Here is a 20,154-nt window from a genome sequence, read left to right on the forward strand (position 1 = left end):
TGTTGGTAAGAGTTGCATAGCAAAATAGTTTGAGTACATTAAATATCTTCATGTGTGAAGAAACAGTTATATATCAACTCTTATAGCTAAAAATATATCTTTAAAGTGATAGCTACAGATCCTGATACCCTATATCATACTCTAACTCTTGTTACACACGTGTTTTGATGGTTAATGAGAATATTCAAAGGTTAAATTTTAATGAAAAGAGAAATGAAAATTTCTATGTTTTTTACCACTTTTAATTGTAACTAACATTACTGAAGTTTCGTCCTATATGGACATTCTCAAACTTATACAATAAGTTTATTGTATAAGAGAAGAAGAATAAGAGAGAAGAAATGAAAATTTCCATGTTTTTTACAATAAGTTTGAGAATGTCCATATAGGACGAAACTGCAGTAACGTTTGTTACAATTAAAAGTGGTAAAAAACATAGAAATTTTCATTTCTCTTTTCATTATGATCTACTACCACGTTGTAACGGCTACATCCATCAATTTATTGTTTAAATTTTAGGTTAGATTTGGTTTTGAAAGTGATTCGGGTCTTTATTAGTAGAGATAGCTCCTTCAGGTAACTTAAATATATTCAATTTCTCAAACATAATATAACATCTCAAATCTTGAAATTCTTCAAAAAGATTTTCAAGCACTTTTCATTTGGAAACTTCTAAAAAAGTTACTTACATAAATATGGACGACATTTCCATTTTACATATTTTATAACAAACTCTGATTAACCATAGTTTCAGTATTTCGAGTAATTCAGGAGTATTTTCAGAGAAAAATGTCAGTTTTAGACATTTTCTCAAATATATCAAATTTTCACAATAAAAATGGTTACACAGTAGTCTCATAATACTCATTAATAAACATTCAGTTAGATTGCTATCAACAACTGTGTATATGATGTGGTAGAATCCCACTCGTGAAACAACCCCTATTGTGGATATTGAACCCATCTTAACTCTAGGATGATGCGTGTTTTCTGCTTATTGACTGAACCATGCTAGACTTAGTGAAGGACCATTGGACAAATTCGAATAATTCCTATTCATTACCAATTTAGAAATGATATAATTTCTTGAGAGTATTAGCTTGTCTACGCTCACCAACCTTGTCGTTGGACCTCTTACTGAATAGGCAGTTTTTGATTTTTCCGTATTGATATATTGACAAAAATCTTATAATCATGCTCCAAGGACTAACAACCACTCTTGATGGTCCTTCAAGAAGTTTTTGCTGAGTCCTGGTTGCGAAAATAGCATACAATCAATTGTGGGTCTTGGTATCCAAAACAGAATTAAGGTTAACTTTTCGGAACATAACACAGTGAGAAGTGTCAGATTTAATCAGCGCCAGAGGCTTCAATTCTACCTTTCAACTGTATATAAAATGTTATATATATATATATGACATTTTTTTTTTCTATAATTCAATACCATATGAAACAATATAAATGTAAGTATTTATATTGACATTTTTTATTTTTTAATAAATTTTGTTTTGGAAATTATTTCTTTTTTGTAATTGTTACATAAACAAAATGAATTCAACAGTGACAACATCATTTTTCTTAGTTGTTGAATAAAATAGTTTGGTCTGCACCTCAGAAAATATAACGCTACTCCTAAAGGTCGAAGTATAACAAAAATAAATATATTATAAATACTTTATTAATTATATAATACATAAAATAATTAATCGAATCATTGTTAATACATTGAATATTTTGAAACAAACTATACCAGTGTGAATTTTAAATTAGATACAAATATGAGTTAAGGCAAAAAAATTGTTTGATATGTACATACTTGAAATGGAAAATTAGACACAAAACTTTGAATCAGCATATAATACAAGAAGTTTAATTTGCCCACGTAAATTAATAACTAATTTAAATAAAAAAGAAAACTATTATCATATTTACAAATGATAATCTTTTATATATTACAGAAGATCCCTCTTTCATTTTTATATAAGTCATTAAACAAACAGAACACAGGAGGAATTTCTTGTATACCTTACTATCACAGTCATAAGAAGAATATTTCTTCAAGAATAAAAAATATTGTTAATAAATATAATCAATAAATATAATTAACAGACTTCATTATATAACAGAAAATTATTAAACAATTCTTGAAATAATCTTATAATTTATTCAGTATCTGTCGCAAAATTGTGTTTGTTTCTCTTTGCAAAAAATTATTTTCTCTTATTAAATTTTTAATATCTTTGAGTTCTTGATTATTCTGTACCTGAAAATCATCAATTACATCATCTAAAAGATCATCACTAAGATGTTCATCATCCATCATTGATTCCGATATGACGCTGTTTCCATCAAATTCTGTAACAGGACAGACAAGAGATTCCTCGTTTCTGTTCACAAGTCCAGTCGTGGAAGAAACTTTTGGGGGTGTAGGGATAATATTGCCCTTATTCACTGTATCCACGGATATATAATTTTTCTCATCATGGTTTTTGATCATAGTAACACCAGCTTCTTTAATGATATGAGAAGTGAAATTTATATTTTTGCAATTATTTTTTGACACAACTGCTTCTCCATTTGTTATAATTGGAGAATTTTTCAGAGATTTAACTGCATTTGGTTTTATTTGCGCAATTTTACTGAGTTCTCTAGGAGATATGAAAATTTCTTTGAGTTTGCCACCACAAGTAACTGGCAATCTTATACTTTTAATTTCTTTTTTGTCATTTTCAGCTGTACATATTTTCTCCGTCTCACATTGACTCGAATTACAGGAATCATAAGGACAGAGATTTGATTTATGGACATTCAGTAAATCATCAGCCTTATTTTCTGTCTGTATGTCAGTGATGACTTTCTCATCATTGTCTTCAAATTCTTTGTAATTCACTTCTGATTTCAGATGATTACCGGTACTTACAAAATGATCAGTTTGATATTCCATATTACCCACATTTGGATCAGTACTTATTATATTAATTTCAGCATACTCGTTTATCGAATTAAGTGTCTGATTATAAAATTCCATACTCTTTTTGGTAGAACTAGGTTTTTCTGTTGACAACAAGTGCTCTTCGTCAATTCCACTATCTGTCCATGGTAATGTAGATTCAGCACTCTCAGAACTCGGCTGTATAGTTTCATCAGGTGTTTGGTATTGTTCAAAACTTCTGATTTCCACTTCCGTAATTGGTTCATCTATAATGCTAGTTTCAATCATTTCACTTGATATACTCTCCTTCAGTAATATATCTTGATCTTTGGGGTTTCCTAGGAGATGCTGATCTGTAAAAAAAACTGATATTTACGTCATATCAACAATACAGTTGAAAAAGAGAGAATTATATTCTTATATGATTAGCGGTATTTTTATATATACATAAAGCATTTGATACTTTTGGTCTCTTCTTTCTGCAGCAGTATTTTTAGATTGAAATATAGCTTTTAATGATGAAACTCTGGCCATTGAAGAAGCCCCGAGTCTTGTTGAGATACGTTGATGATACCTTCATAATATGAAACCATGGGAATACAGAACTAGATATAGTTAAGACACCTTCCTGAAGCACATCAACAGTGTAAGACCTTCCATCACTCTCACAATGGAAAAGGAAGTCCACAACGAATTGCCATTTTTGGACATATTGGTGAAGAGGACCGACACTAAGTAGGAAACACCTGTATACCAAGAACCCACTCTGAACCACGAATCCAATCACCATCAACCGACTCTGTAATACGAAGTAAGGTCTCGAGAAAGAACTAGGCATCATCAAAAATGATCTTCAACGGAATGGTTACTCTAAAGCAGTGTTTCTCAAAGTGTACGCCGCGGCGCCCTGGGGCGCCATGGGCCACGGGTGAATCTCAAGGTACAACATTTTACAACATGGATAACTGAGAGTAAAGGTAAAACGTCGGTATCTAATAATAAAAATCCTCTGATAATATAGGTAATTGCAAAATGCAATCCGTTCAGATAGCCACCTACCTACTTTTATTAATTAAATATGTAGTGTAGTCTTTACGTTCGGGGCGCCGCGATAACCTTCAAAAAACATAAGGGAGCCGTGAATTCGAAAAGTTTGAGAAACACTGCTCTAAAGTGATGGTGGAACAGACTTTGGCTAAAAGACAGCAAGAGCCTCACAAGAAAGAGAAGCCGTCACAACTAGTACTTGTACTTCTCTACATCAGAGGATTGTTGGGAAGGGTAAGAATAATTAGGTCCAAGTATAATATCAGAATTTGCTTCAGATCCGGAAACACTATCCATAGCAGCCTCACGAAAACCAGGCCATCAAACGCGGACCGCGATTCCAGGCACTCCTCAAACAAAGTTTGAGGAGTGCCTAGAAGATGACAGTACGACCAGCTGTTGAAAGCGCTCGCAGATAATTAATAAAAGATATAAAGCTTCAAATCCTTTTTGTGAAATTTAATATTAAAATACTGAAAATAAGTTGCATCATTCAAATATATATATATATATATATATATATATATATATATATATATATATATATATATATATATATATATATATATATATATATATATATATATATATAGGGTGTCCCTGGACTTCCTCTTTTCCTCTCGGGAATGTATAGATGGGGTCAAAATATCACCAGTACTTCATATAACTTTTTTTCCTAAAATCCTTCGTTACCAAGTAACGGGCCCTCGAAGTTACAAAATGAAAAATGTTTTTCTTTGATAACTTTTCAAGTGAATATTCAAAATCATCCAAATTTTGGTAATTGACTAAACAAATGAATTCCTTCGATGAGCTTTCATGCAGGAGTCAGTTGTTTTGCTACAAAGTCAGGAACGGACCACCACCGATGGTCCACACCCCAAAACTTTGAGATGACAGATATTTTTCAATATTTTTCAACAAATTAAGGTTACTTGGACAATTTTATGAATAAAAGTACTCGTGTGGAAAGTCGATCGGAGCAACGAGTCTTGATAAAAATGTAGTTTCACTCGACGACATCAAACCCGCTCGTCCACCATTATTTGAAATGAATAATTATCAAAGCAGAAATAATAATGATAACGTTAATTCAACAACATTTATCCTGAGATGTCTACCATTATTCGAAAATATTAGTTTTTAAGGAAAATGGAAATGATAGGTAAAATGTTCATAACGAATTTTTATAATGCAAACACGTTTAACTAACGAAACTCAAGAGCCTCAAGAGCAAACAGAAATGAAAAATCCGCTACAGAAACTGCTCGATATGACCACCTTCTCTCTCTATACATTTTCTTAGTCTGCGAAGACACCCTCTCTGTACTTGAAATAGCATTCCAGGGTCGTTTCGTATGGCTTCACAATGTAATGTTATTCTATTCAACAATGCATCTCTTGTGTGAATAGGTGTAGCGTAAACAAGGATTTTTAGATGCCCCCACAGAAAGAAATCCAATGGATTTAAATCCGGAGACCGCGATGGCCATGAATATGGCCCACCTCTACCAATCCATCTATTGTGGAAAATATGGTTCAGATGGTCACGCACAATCAAACTAAAATGAGGAGGAGCGCCATCATGCATAAACCACATATCTCTTCGGGTTTGCAATGGAACATGTTCCAAAAGTCCATTCAAATCGTTCTGAATGAACTCCAAATAACGTTCTCCATTCAATCGGTCCTGTAGAACGAATGGTCCTATAAGATGGTTTCCTATGATACCAGCTCAAACATTCACGTTGAATTTCCGTTGGTGTTTGGTTTGCAATATCCCATGGGGATTTTCTTCGGCCCATATATGGAGATTATGAGAGTTGATAACTCCATCTCTACTGAAACCTGCTTCATCAGTGAATAAAACTCGATTAATAAAAGTCATATCCTCTCTTTGCCTATCCATGAACCAATTGGCATATTCCAGTCATGCTGGAAAATCTTGAGGTGTCATGGCATGTACCTTCTGGATGTGAAATGGGTGGAGCAGTTGTTCCCTAATTATTCTATGAATAGTGGACTTGGATGTATGGAACTGTTCTGATAGATTTCTGATGCTCATTGAAGGATCATCAGCGACGGCTTCCAAAATATTTTCCTCCAATTCAACGGTACGTACAGTCCTAGGAGCGCCCTCACCACCTCGTTTTGGCAAAATTGTACCTACAATAATATCGAAATAAAACAACGTGCTCAAATTAATTATCAATTATTACATACCTGTCTCCCTCAAGCTGCGATCGATACGCTCGAATGTTTCTCTTGACGGTACCGTTCGATTGGGAAAATGCTCGGAATACAGACGACGAGCTTCTGCAGCATTACAAAATGCTCGTCCATAAAATACATGCATATATGCATATTCATTGAATGTAAACTGTTCGGCCATATCAAAAAAATTCAAAATATCCTATAGAATATTGACAATATAATGATAGTCATATGACAACGCACCACTCAACAAAACAAAATCGCATTCCAGTTTCTCATTTTTTATCAAAACTTTCTAAAAGGTTTTTTTGTCAACATCTGTGAAAGAAATATTATTCCCTGGATATTTTTCACCTGATCATGTGCAGCCGTTTTTGTAGTTCATTCGTTTGCTTTTTATTAGTATAGTAAATTTTTTTTCCGATGTGCGTTTTTTTCAGCTAAATTTAGATTCGTGTTAAAGAATTTCTCCCATAAAATTATAATTATCAGTGAAACTCCTCAACAGTTTAGCTGTGAAGAAGAATTTGAAACATTCGAATGTTGAGTTTCATGAGATTCAGATAACTGATCAACACGAAACGTGATTATTCCACACGTATTATGTACATACAAAATATGGAATGAATTCGATATTTCATAGTAGAGTAGCTTGTTAGTTTAAAAACACCACGAATCTACAGAACTTGATATTTCTTTTGAAAAAATATCTGCTATCACAATTGTGACTTAAACTTCCATATAGGTACTGTACTTTTTGTTTACGACTTCATTTTAGCATACTTTGTATTATTCCTGTTATAAATGTTGTTGAATTAACGTTATCATTATTATTTCTGCTTTGATAATTATTCATTTCAAATAATGGTGGACGAGCGGGTTTGATGTCGTCGAGTAGAACTACATTTTTATCAAGACTCGTTGCTCCGATCGACTTTCCACACGAGTACTTTTATTCATAAAATTGTCCAAGTAACCTTATTTTGTTGAAAAATATTGAAAAATATCTGTCATTTCAAAGTTTTGGGGTGTGGACCATCGGGGGTAGTCCGTTCCTGACTTTGTAGTAAAACAACTGACTCCTGCATGAAAGCTCATCGAAGGAATTCATTTGTTTAGTCAATTACCAAAATTTGGATGATTTTGAATATTCACTTGAAAAGTTATCAAAGAAAAACATTTTTCATTTTGTAACTTCGAGGTCCCGTAACTTGGTTACGAAGACTTTTTGGAAAAAAAGTTATATGAAGTACTGGTGATATTTTGACCCCATCTATACATTCCCGAGAGGAAAAGAGGAAGTCCAGGGACACCCTGTATATATATATATATATATATATATATTTATATATACTCCTATGTTTGATACATAGGAGTTACAAAAATGAAAAACCATCAACGTAATCCTTCAAATAAATATGTATTATGGATCACAAATATAAAACTTTTGGAAGGTTACAAAATTTGATGAATTGCTATATACAGGGCTATTCAAATTCGTTTCTGTACATACGCAAAGTTGCGTATTTTAGAGACCTATTCAATGATGTAAAAATATCGGATAAAGCTCTTTTGGTTCTGGAGATATACAGGAAAAACAAAAAAATCCCAAATTATTTTTTTGCATTTATCTTTTTAATTCGCACATATATTGAAAATCTGTCCACATTTTGCTACTGGCACTTGATGTGAGCTCTCAGAATATATCCATGAATCTTTTATACAGGGTGTCATCTGACTTGGGCCACCCACATCTTTAAATTTTTAAATACGGACCTGTATTTTTTGTGGTAGTTTTTGAATCGTAGACGTTCACTTCATACTGAGAAATTAAATTCAATTTTATATTTCAGGATTTTTCGGTAATATTCGATTACAATTGTGTGAATTATTCCCTTTTAAATTAGGGCCCTGGAAATTGGTTGACTGAGTTGAGTAAAAACACAATAGCAACTTTCACGTCTCCCTATGTACCGCAGTGTTTTTTTTTCCATTTTTAGGTACCTATTCATATTTTTTCCATTGCTCTGAGCGTTTTCTACAGTGAACTTCGAATAAGAAAACGTTTTATGATTACCTAAAACATATCTACAACAAAAATATATTATATGTGTTTTGATGAGCAGAAAAAAAATGGTAGCAATAATAACATCCGAATCGAACACTATAATTATAATGAAAATTGAAATGAAGTAATTTATATACACAAAAAAATTAATTGTGCAATAAATGTTCGAATTGGAGTTCTTCCATTTCGAGACAAATAATGGGACAATAAGATGGTCTGCAAGATCACCGGATCTTACTATTTTGGACTATTTTCTTTAGGGGACATTGAAAAATAGGATTTACGCTGGCAGAGAGATAGAAAATGTGGAAGACTCGAGATTGAGGATTTTGAATGATTTCAAAACAATGCAGCAAATAAGTATATTAAGGGCAATAAATAATAAATGAAAAACCGAGTGTAAAAATGCCTCGAAATGGAAGGACTCCAATTCGAACATTTATTGCGCCAATAATTTTTTTGGCTACCTATATAAATTACTTCATTTCAATTTTCATTACAATTATAGTGTTCGTTTCGGATGTTATTATTGCTATCATTTCTTTTTCTGCTTATTAAAAAACACATAATATATTTTTAATGTAGATATGTTTCAAATAATCATAAAAGGTTTTCTTATTCGAAGTTCATTGTAGAAAACGCTCAGAGCGATGGAAAAAATATGAATAGGTACCTAAACATGAAAAAAAACTCTCGAAAAACTCTACGATACATAGGGAGACGTCAAAGTTGCTATTGTGTTTTTATTCAACTCAGTCAACCAATTTCCAGGGCCGTAATTTGAAAGGGAATAATTCACGCAATTATAATCGAATATTACCGAAACATCCCGAAATATAAAATTGAAATTAATTTCTCAGTATATAGTGAACGCTTATGATCCAAAAACTACAACAAAAATACAGGTCCGTATTTGAAAATTCAAAGATGGGGGTGGCCCAAGTCAGATGACACCCTGTATAAAAGATTCATGGATATATTCTGAGAGCCTACATCAAGTGCCAATAGCAAAATGTGGACATATTTTCAAATATGTCTACGAATAAAGAAGATATAGGCAAAAAAAGTTTTGGGATTTTTTTCGTTTTTCCTGTATACCTCCAGAACCAAAAGAGCTATATTCGATTCCTTCACATCATTGAATAGGTCTCTGAAATACACAACTTTGCCACAATTTAACTGACACTCTATCTCTTATCGTTTACGAGATCCCCATGTACAGAAACGAATTTGAATAGCCCTGTATACATTATAGTGAAAATCATACAATAAACTGTATTAATGAGTTTTAATATGGATTTTCATCAAGTATCGGCCAGTTCTATTCAAATAATAATAATTTTGTACATAAGTTACCCCTATGTTAGTTATGTTACTGTGATATATAATTTAATTCAGTTATTCAAGAATAGTTTGATATTTCATAAAAAAGATCAAAATAGAATTTCAACAGGATATGAGACCAGAATTCAACTAAGCTTGAAAATGAAACAAGTTGAGTTACTATTGAAAATTAAGATGAAAAGAAAGACATTTTGTCAAAACCATTAAACTGGTTGGGAAGCAGAACTATGGTACCTGGAGATTCAAACTACATATAATTTTAAAAAGAACTAGAAGTTACAATGTCACAGTGGGAAAAATCAAGAAACCATACGTTGATATTGAAAAAGGACAACTAGAGTGGGACAAAAGTGACATATATTGAATTGTTACCACATTTACAAAACAAATATTGGGATTGATTATTTATTGTATTTCAGCAGTTATAGTTATTAGTCCACGAATTGAGATCTTCAGGAGAAAATATCTACAAATCCATGATTGTTACCTGTTGAGACTCTATTTTATTTATTATTTTCAGAAATCGACGATAAAACAGTATCAGATTTTGATGACATTTCCAAAATTACTTTTGAGAGTCAACAATTTTTTTTCGACGATAACAATACAGCCTGAGAAAAATATGTAAACGAGTAACAAATTGGAAAATGGAAAATCTAAAAAACATTGATATGTATACCAAGTTCACATTCAAGTAGGGATTTCACAGGCTTCTTATTTTGGTGTCCAAGTCTCTCGTTGTACAGCTGTAATATGTTATTCATTTAGGTTTGATGAATTTTAAATTCAGTTTGTACAATCCGCCATATCTGTTTATTGTTCCAACTAAAACGGAAACTTTTATTTGACATTTTTCAGCACTTGAAATAAATAGTGTATCCGTGTTTTTATCTTGCACGGATAAAACAGAGAAAATATTATCGTTTATACGTACAATACGTTTGTCATGGTGAAAATCTGTTTTTATTCCTTTTACACAAGATTCCACTCTCAGAGTACCTTGACCTGAATAAAGCTGGGATTGAATCTCCATTGGCTATTGCGACCCTGTGATTTCCATCAAAAGGTGTGTATTCTTGAAACATATTACTTTGATTGGTGATATGGTTCGTAGCACCATTATCAACATACCAAATGTCTTTATCACACGTAGAATACAACACAGAGTTTGTTTCTGCTACGAGAGTCACATTGGTATCACTCGTTTCATGTTTTTCGTTTCCTGGTTTTGGAGGTTTTCCATCTGCTTCCCATTTGAAAAACTGTTTTATCTATGACCTTTATGTTTACAATATTCACAAAAAAGGTTCATATTGTGATTTCCTTTGAATTTTTCACTATTTTCTAAGAACATCGCCCCCTCTTTGACCACAGATTTGAATGTTGAAGCTTTTTCGTATACACAAAGTTGGTTAGCTGAACTGTCAATTTGTTTGTTCTTCGACATTAACATCCAACTTGACTTGAACGAAAAATACTCTGGAGGAAGAGTCTCCAAAATGTTTTGTCCCCAACATAACCATCATACAGCCTGTGTAACTCTTGCCACACTTCAAAGCAGTAGTGTACTTCATCACTTCTGCAAGAGATTTTTGAGTTAGGACCAATAACCAAACTTAACGTTATTTCACTTTAAATACAACAAACACTTCAACTAAAACTTCAACTATTATTCGAATGTCTATCGCCTTACTAGATCGCTTCGCGTACCGCAATGTAACTTCAACTTGAATGGGCGAGTGGATGGCGCTTATATTTGGCAATCGAAAGCGCTGGAAAATTCTTCGTAATTCCATCAGTCGGTAGAATACCGTGAAACGTCGGTCGAACTGAGCGCGTCTTCGCCACGTCATAAAGGCTACTAGTGACGGTCTTTAGGGCATTATTTTCAACAGTATTTTAGTTGCATCTATTTTGTTTTTGGTGAAGCTTGGATTCAGCTGAATAAAATTATTGCTTCAGAACACTTGTCAATGTTAAAAATTTTCAGCAAGAAAATTTCAACCATTTCTCATAATTTGCAAACTTTTCTTATACTCCGGAACTTCAGGCTAACTAACCACGCTCTGCTACCATGTTGAAGTAGGGGAAATATCTCCAGTGAACTCTTGAATGAATGTATTTATTTATGACAACTCAACTAACATTTTTATTATGTGAAAAAAATTTCTTAACTACCCATAAACGTATACAATGTGAACAAAAACAAACTATGAAAATGGTGGTTTTTCAACAGTGATAACGAGGTAGCTAGTGATATAAAAGTGAAGTTTTTGAATTCTTTAGAAGCTCTTTCTCAACTGTTCAGCCTAAAAAAAACACGATGGTTGAGGATTTAACTATAAAAAAGTTGTGGTTTGCATGTATTTTCCAATGCCAGTAAATTATATGAGTACCGAAAATTCAGATGATATCGAGTTGTAACTAGTACCCCACTTAAAACTATGAGCATTTCTTGCTTGGAATTACTAGCTGAAACTATAGAAGCCCAATTATAACCTGGGTATAACCTTGTTCAAAGTGACCGCACAACTGGCATTGGTGGTGGGCTTCTAATCTACTTACTAGAACACATCAAATTCACCGTAATGGATATATTCTGTGGTTATTCCTTCTATCTTGAATATTTAGTCTTGAAATTATCGTCCGGTAAAACTATTTTGGGGCTTGGTACTATCAGCTTGTTAGATAATATCTTCTTTCCATTTTTCGGTGAATATCGCAAACTTCGTGATCTTAGGGGATTCAAACATTAATTTACTCATAGATAATATGAAAACAAGATTTCTTAATTATACTCTATGATTATAAACAAACTATCAATAGTCCAGCTCTTTATAACAGATTCTTCAGCAATCTTATTATATACTATCATCAGTAACTCCTCACAGGATATCTATTCATAAGGTAAGATCTTGTGTAACTTTGAAATTGATGCTGAACAAATTGATTGAAATCAGTTGTGTACCAACCTGGACGAAAAAGTACATTTCTTAATTGAGAGCCTGTTATCACACTTTGAACCTCATACTCCCTTGAAAATCATCTTTAATTTGACCGGCGAAACTACTTAACCATGGTTCACCGATACCCTTCCAATATTGAGAAAACTGAAAATTAATGCCTTTAGGAAATTCAACAGAATTAAACTCGAATTTCATAGGCGTTACTATTGTTCTCTGCATAATACATTCAACGCATCTCTCCAATCTGAAGATGAGTCCTACTTCTGTTATATGCTAAACCTCCACCGTCAGAATACTAAAGCTATGTGGACCAAACTTGAATTCTGGAATATTGGCAATAAGAATAAATCTACATTTCTGGCATCTGACCTTGACATGAAAGATGCCAATATTATCAATGATCCTTTTATTGACTCAGTACCTACAGTACCTGGCCAATACAACTACGTTGAAAGCTTCTATCAGAACTCCTTTTCTTCAGCATCTTTTTAGATGATCCCTATTTGTTCAGATTTGGTGAAACAACTAATTCTTAAGCAGAAGCCACATACTGACGGGCCTGACAAAAACTCTGGTGTAAAATGTTCTAACTGTCAATTGAACATTGCCTTTTGACCCTCACACATATAATCAATTCACCATTTGGAACAGGCTGTGTTCCCCAGCAGTGGAACACACCAGTTGTCATACCCATACCTAAAAAGCCCTCTTTGCCCCATAAATCTGACGTCTGAACCCCTCAAAATATCTGATGGAGACATACAGATACAAGATTTTGTTGAAGAACAACATATTCTACAGTTAACTAGTTTAGTGATCCATTAATTTTTCTGAAGAAAGGTTGGTTGGATAACAGGATACATTTTTTCCTAAAAAAAAAAACAATTTTTTCTTGTCGACGTTTCGAATTTAAATAAATTCTTCTTCAGTACTCGGAAATTAGTTTCTTCATTTAGTTTCTTTTTTTAAAGAAAAAATTGATCCTTTTACCCAACCAACCTTTCTTCAGCATAGTCGACCTTCGAATCAGTTAGGCTTTCGTAAAGGTCACATTACAGTCACATTATGTTCTATGACAGACGATTTCCTCAAGGTCCTAAACAACAAAGAAGTGGCATTTCTTACCCTATTGGATATGTCGAAGGCTTTTGATACTGTCAACCTTGACTGCCTAATCGCTGAACTCCGATCAACTGATCACAATTTGTCAATTTGTCCTAAAAAAAAAAAAAACAATTTTTTCTTGTCGACGTTTCGAATTTAAATAAATTCTTCTTCAGTACTCGGAAATTAGTTTCTTCATGATGATAATATCACTATTTTAAAAACCATCAGACATATTAGATACATATTGATAAAATAAAAAACATTGCAACAGGTAAACTTCCGAGACAACACCAACACAAGATGACATGAAACAAACGAAACTTTCATGTCAATTGGTGTTGATGTTGTCTCGGAAGTTTGTCTGTTGCAATGTTTTTCATTTTTTTTTTAATATGCATCTAATATGTCTGATGGTTTTTAAAATGGTACCATTATCAACAAAAATAAAGTAATTTTCGAGCTCTGAAGAAGAATTTAATTAAATTCGAAACGTCGGCCAGAAAACATTTTTTTTTTTAAAGAAAAAATTGATCCTTTTACCCAACCAACCTTTCTTCAGCATAGTCGACCTTCGAATCAGTTAGGCTTTCGTAAAGGTCACATTACAGTCACATTATGTTCTATGACAGACGATTTCCTCAAGGTCCTAAACAACAAAGAAGTGGCATTTCTTACCCTATTGGATATGTCGAAGGCTTTTGATACTGTCAACCTTGACTGCCTAATCGCTGAACTCCGATCAACTGATCACAATTTGTCAATGTAAATGACTACCTAACAGTACTCACTTCAGACAATCATATTGTCTATAATGGCGAACCTCAGGATTCGGTACTCGCTCTCACTCTTTTTACTATTTTTACATCTGACTTGCAGACGACTACTCCCTCTACTTGAACTTTCAGCCTTGTCAAAAATTTAATACGCTGATAGAAATAAACAATGATCTTACAACCATAAAGAGATGGACCAAGAAAAACTCCCTACTCCTAAACTCCGCAAAAAGCCAAAATATTCCTCTTCAAACGGGATCTGGACCCTACCACTGAAAAAAAGTTTTGCAACTCGCTGACTAACTATGCTGACATAGTTTATGAACCTTAATATAGAGAAGAGAAATGAAACTTATGAAAATGTCTATAGGACTAAACTGCAGTAATGTTAGTTACAAATAAAAGTGGTCAAAAACAGAAAGTTTCATTTGTCTTTCCTTCATTATGATTTCCTACCACGTAGTAACGGCTACATCCATCAATTTATTTATGAACCTTGTTTATCACATGAAGGGCGGGCAAGAATGCAAAAAATGCAAAATCAATGCATTTGTTTAAAAAAATCGGTTCCCCGTCAAGCACATATCACTCCCATATTGGGGATTTTCAATTTTTGAAATTGGATGAAATGCGTTTTGTTCAATAAGCGTGTCTAGTAAACCAGATCTTGGCTATTGGACTATCTAAGTACCTTGCCACAAAAATAGTTTGAAGAGAGGACATTCACAACAGATCACTGAGGAACATAAATGATTTTCTATTCATGTACATCGTTCTTCATTTTTGAGGCATCCTTTTCTTATTCAGTACCTTATCTGCTAAATAATATACCCTCAGAGTACCGTAATTTATCTGCTCTTACTTCAAAAAAAAAAAAAACTCAAAGAGGTAACCCTGGTTGCGCAGCTGAATTCAATAAATTTTAATTCTATCAGTTTGTTTGTATCATATGTTCTTTACCTGTTTTTGGAGCTTGGTTGATATCATTTTAAATGTACTTGGTCCTTTTGTGTGTAATTTTGTATTTCATGACTTAATGAATTCTTATCATTATTATCATCAATCAAGTTGAAAACTTTGATTTTCATTTACCAGTGTTTTATTGGTCAGATTCAATAAGGGTGCTTTCATGGATAAAAATGATGAATCACAAAACACAAAAAAATTATCTTTGTGTTGTTCCCAGCGATATGAATTCAGCTGATATACCCGCCAGAGGATGTAAAATACAATTTATCAAATCAAAATGGTGCGAAGTTCCTCACTGGTTGCAAGAAGCTCCAAATCAAAAGATTATTATTGCAAAAAAACAAGAAGAGATTGTTTCTTCATTTTTATCTGCCAAAGGTGGTACCACAGTTTTTCCTCAGATTATAGAAAAATTGTTACGAATTTTGTGTCGGGTCAGAAGATTCATCTCATATTTCCAGAAAGATATCACAAGAAACTGAAATTACTATTTCAAAACTCCAATCTGTAGCTGAGCTTGACAAAACTGACAAACTGATTGTCAAAATAATCCAAAATGGGTCATTTACTGGAGTTCAAGATGAAAAATTAATGATTCTTTGACCATTTCATCAAATCCAAGATATCAAACAGAGATGCTCTCATGCACCCAATTTTTAGGAAAATAGTCAAATACAAACATAGAAAATTGTATCATGCTAGTAGTCAAATATAGGAAGAGACTTGAGAAATCTTTCTCTCTCTCTCGGAATTCCTAAAGCTCTTCCTACATTTGATAAGCTACTGTTGTTTTGATTATAGAAGAATGGAAGTTTCTTCAATTTCTTAGCCATTGCATATAGTATAAGAAACTTGGTTTTCGAATGAAAGGGAATAGACATGGTTAAACCACCTTTTCACAATCAGATGTGAAATGTTGGATTTGTCAGTTCACTTATGCCTTGTTCAGAGATTTGCATTTTGAATTAGTTTTTACATCGCTTACTGATGCTTTCCTACAAACTTATGTGTGTATAAAAGAACACAATGGGAGTTTATCCCATCAACAACGCCACGGTGGGGTGGTTATGGTGAAATTGGTGAAAAAATTTATTGAAAAAAGTGGTAGGACGATCTTCTCTAACATTTGAGGAACCGTATTTTGTGTCTGTGAATCTTTTATTAATTATTGACCTTTATCCTGTCTTGGAGAAGATAGTGACAGTATTGAGAAGATAGTGATAGTATAGAGAGAATTAATGATTAAAGACATGATGATTTATATATGATTTTGTTTTGTTGCTGTTAACAATTGTAAGTTTTGAAAATATATAATTATTGAAAGATACTTAAAGACTTTAATCAAATTAATTTATCTATTGGCCTATTCTAATTTGGTGCATTTCCTGAGAGTATTCATTATACCAAAGTTGAAGTAGACTTTTACAATTTGTCTGATTCAAGCTAAATTACGAAGCACTGTTTTGACTTGATATTCTTTCTTTTATTTTTACCACATTTATAGTCCGTCAATACTACGTAGCTTTTAAGACTAGATTTTAATTTTCAGTTTTTGAGATTCAACGTTTTCAAATGTTAACATTCTGAAATGTTGATGTATCTGTTTTTCAACTGAACGGTTACCAGTATAAAAAAAATAAATTCAAATAACAGTACATTACCTCTGTCAAAATAAGTATCTTCATTGTCCTTTGGATCAGGTCCATCATCCAGTTCATAGATTGGCTCTTTCATAGGTGAATTACTTTCACCAAATTCAAAAGTTACCTCTTTCATAGGTGAATTACTTTCATCAATTTGTAATGAAACAGGCTTTGGAGAAATACAATCAGTATTGGAAGTAGTTACAGCCGAAGGATCATCTTCACCCTCTGGTAACAAATCAGACTGTTGGCTCACGTTTCTAAGATAATTCGAACTGGAAAAATCTTCACTTTCTTCATGATTATAATTCATCAACCAAGTATTATTGATGTTTATGGTATTATTTATTATTTTGGATTTTTCTTCTCTCAGTTGATTACAATCCGTTAGCTTTGAGCAGAACTGTGCTTCCATCTGATCCATAACTGTAAATCCTCGAAACCCATCTTCAATATCTTTTATTGGGGCTAATTTGTCTTCATTTAACCTCAGACGTTTTTTTAAAGGTAGATATTCATTACTGGAAAACTTTTTCGTGATTGATGGTAAATTAATAGTAACATTACTATCTTTATCAATACTTGACACGGAGATGATATTAACTTCTTTTATCTGTGGAATGAGCAGCTCAGAACAATTCTTGTTTTCCACATGATCAGTATTATTATTAGGTAGAGTATGATCTTCCCTGTAAGTTGGATCAGATGTTATGTTTATAGTTACTTTTCCGCACCCTTGTTGCTTTTCTAAAGACATATTTGGAATTTTTGTAACATCATTTTCTTTTTTTTGATAGGATTCATAATTCTGCTTCATTTTGGAATAATCATCAATTTTATGTTGTTCCACAGGTGAGACAGAAGAAACTTCCACAGATTTGTTTCTATTTTTCTTTTTATCAACTTCTTTATTTTTGGAAATATCATCTGATTCTGTATTACATTCCAATTCACTTTCAACCTCCCTATATTTTTTGTTCTCAGTTTTCTGTTTTTTTATGGCAGTTACATTATCAGATGTCAATTCAGATATTACTTCTTTCTTAACATCTATCGGTGACAAGCTTCTTTCGTCAAATTGTTGATCCATCAGTTTTGACTTTTTGTTCGCATTTTGTTCATCTACTGATTTAGATCTTTTCTTTGATGAATTTTCAATGATATTCCATGGTATTATTTCGGTTTCTATTATACTATATTCATAATGCTCTTTCATAGCTTGGAAATGCATCCACTGTGACTTCGTTCTATGTTTTTTTTTCAGAAACTCATATACAATGGTGAGTTTCTCCCATTTGTCTCTTATTTCCTCACAACTGAAATCAAAACCAAAATTTGAATCAATGTTTTGGAACTCATACTGAATCTCTTTGAGTAACTGAGGACTATCATATCCATGAAAATTGCAAACAATTTTTCTTTCTGTAAATTTTTTGATGAGTTCTTCAGTAAGACTCTTTGTAAAATTCATTTTTACACACTTCTTCCCTTTTCGAAAATCATCAATTGCAGTGAAATATGGCATCTTGAGATGAGCTTCTTTATTTCCAATGAGTTTAGTATATCGATAATTCAAATACCTCCATTTAGTTTCAATGTCACTTCTAACTAAATTTACGTAGCCTTCTTCCAAGAATTCGTGATACACTTCAGTCATCCTTTCCATTTTATGAGAACGTTTATTAGTTCTTCTCTTCAGTAAACATTCAATGAGAAACCAAACCATATCTTCTGAAAATTTTGACTGACCACCTTGGTGAAAATCGGAAATTTCATAGCAACTGTCCATTATTTTATAATATTTCCAAGATTCTTTTTCCACAAAATGATTCTTCACTTGCAAGTACTGCCTTACTAAATTTCTCCATGTGGATAATATTTCCTCATCACTATATTTTTTAAATTCTCTACAATATTTGATTAAAAGTTTATTGAAACCACTCTGGTCAAGCTGTTTGGTTCTTAATAGATTTTTGGCTTCTATGTAGCACAAGATAAGAGTCTCCATAGCTAAAGGATTGTTTTCCATTATAAATTTTTCTAAATATTTCCTAATTTATGGTCGTTCTTTTATCATTAATTCACTGCAGAAAACTTGAAGACAAGCAAAAACTCTACTTCTAGGAAATCGAAGTACTCTCAGAGAATTCTCCCCTCAAGCATTTCTCATATCACGCAACAATATGAAGTTAGCGGATCTGACCGCCTGACTGTTTTGCTTCATACAAGGCTTTGGCTGCAAGAGCAATTTACCAACATTATCGCTGACTTAAAAAGTGGTTATCCGTTGGGGTTGAGTCTATAATGATAGGATAATTCGAATTAAAAATAATCGGGCAAAAGATAGGAATCATTCAACGAGCGAATGAAAAGGAGCAAGTGGAAAAAGCGAGTGTATATATATATATTTATATATATATTTATATATATATATATATATATATATATATATATATATATATGTATATATATATATATATATATATATATATATATATATATATATATATATATGTGATATAGAAGGTACTAATCGGGCATGGAGCACTCAAGTATATGGCAAACCACAGGCACGTCCTTACACTTCCCATCCTTACACTTGGCTGCACCATACTGACAATGGGCGAAAAACCCGAAACACGTGCCTGTGGTTTGCCATATACTTGAGTGCTCCATGCCCGATTAGTACCTTCTATATCACATATATATATATATATATATATATATATATATATATATATATATCTATATCACATATATATATATATATATATATATATATATATATATATATATATATATATATATATATATATATATATATATATATATATATATATATATATATATATATATATGTGATATAGAAGGTACTATATATATATCTATATCACACATATATATATATATATATATATGTGATATAGAAGGTACTATATATATATCTATATCACACACATATATATATCTATATCACACACATATATATATATATATATATATATATATATATATATATATATATATGTGATATAGAAGGTACTAATCGGGCATGGAGCACTCAAGTATATGGCAAACCACAGGCACGTGT

General features: G+C 32.4%; 1 protein-coding gene across 1 annotated transcript; it reads right to left on the reverse strand.

Annotated features, from left to right (window-relative positions):
* Positions 1 to 1,660: 1,660 nt before the first annotated feature.
* LOC141484723 (uncharacterized) lies at positions 1,661 to 19,257 on the reverse strand. The gene is made up of 2 exons (XM_074180000.1): positions 17,082 to 19,257; positions 1,661 to 3,285 (listed from the first exon to the last, which is right to left on the reverse strand). Exons 1-2 carry the CDS (start codon positions 19,090 to 19,092, stop codon positions 2,156 to 2,158), a joined length of 3,141 nt encoding a protein of 1,046 aa, XP_074036101.1. The 5' UTR covers positions 19,093 to 19,257; the 3' UTR covers positions 1,661 to 2,155.
* Positions 19,258 to 20,154: the final 897 nt, after the last annotated feature.

The sequence above is a fragment of the Leptinotarsa decemlineata genome, unplaced genomic scaffold (assembly GCF_025532065.1).
Source record: "Leptinotarsa decemlineata unplaced genomic scaffold, Ldec_3_MD MMD2_tig00026282_RagTag_RagTag, whole genome shotgun sequence".
Lineage (NCBI taxonomy): Eukaryota > Metazoa > Arthropoda > Insecta > Coleoptera > Chrysomelidae > Leptinotarsa > Leptinotarsa decemlineata.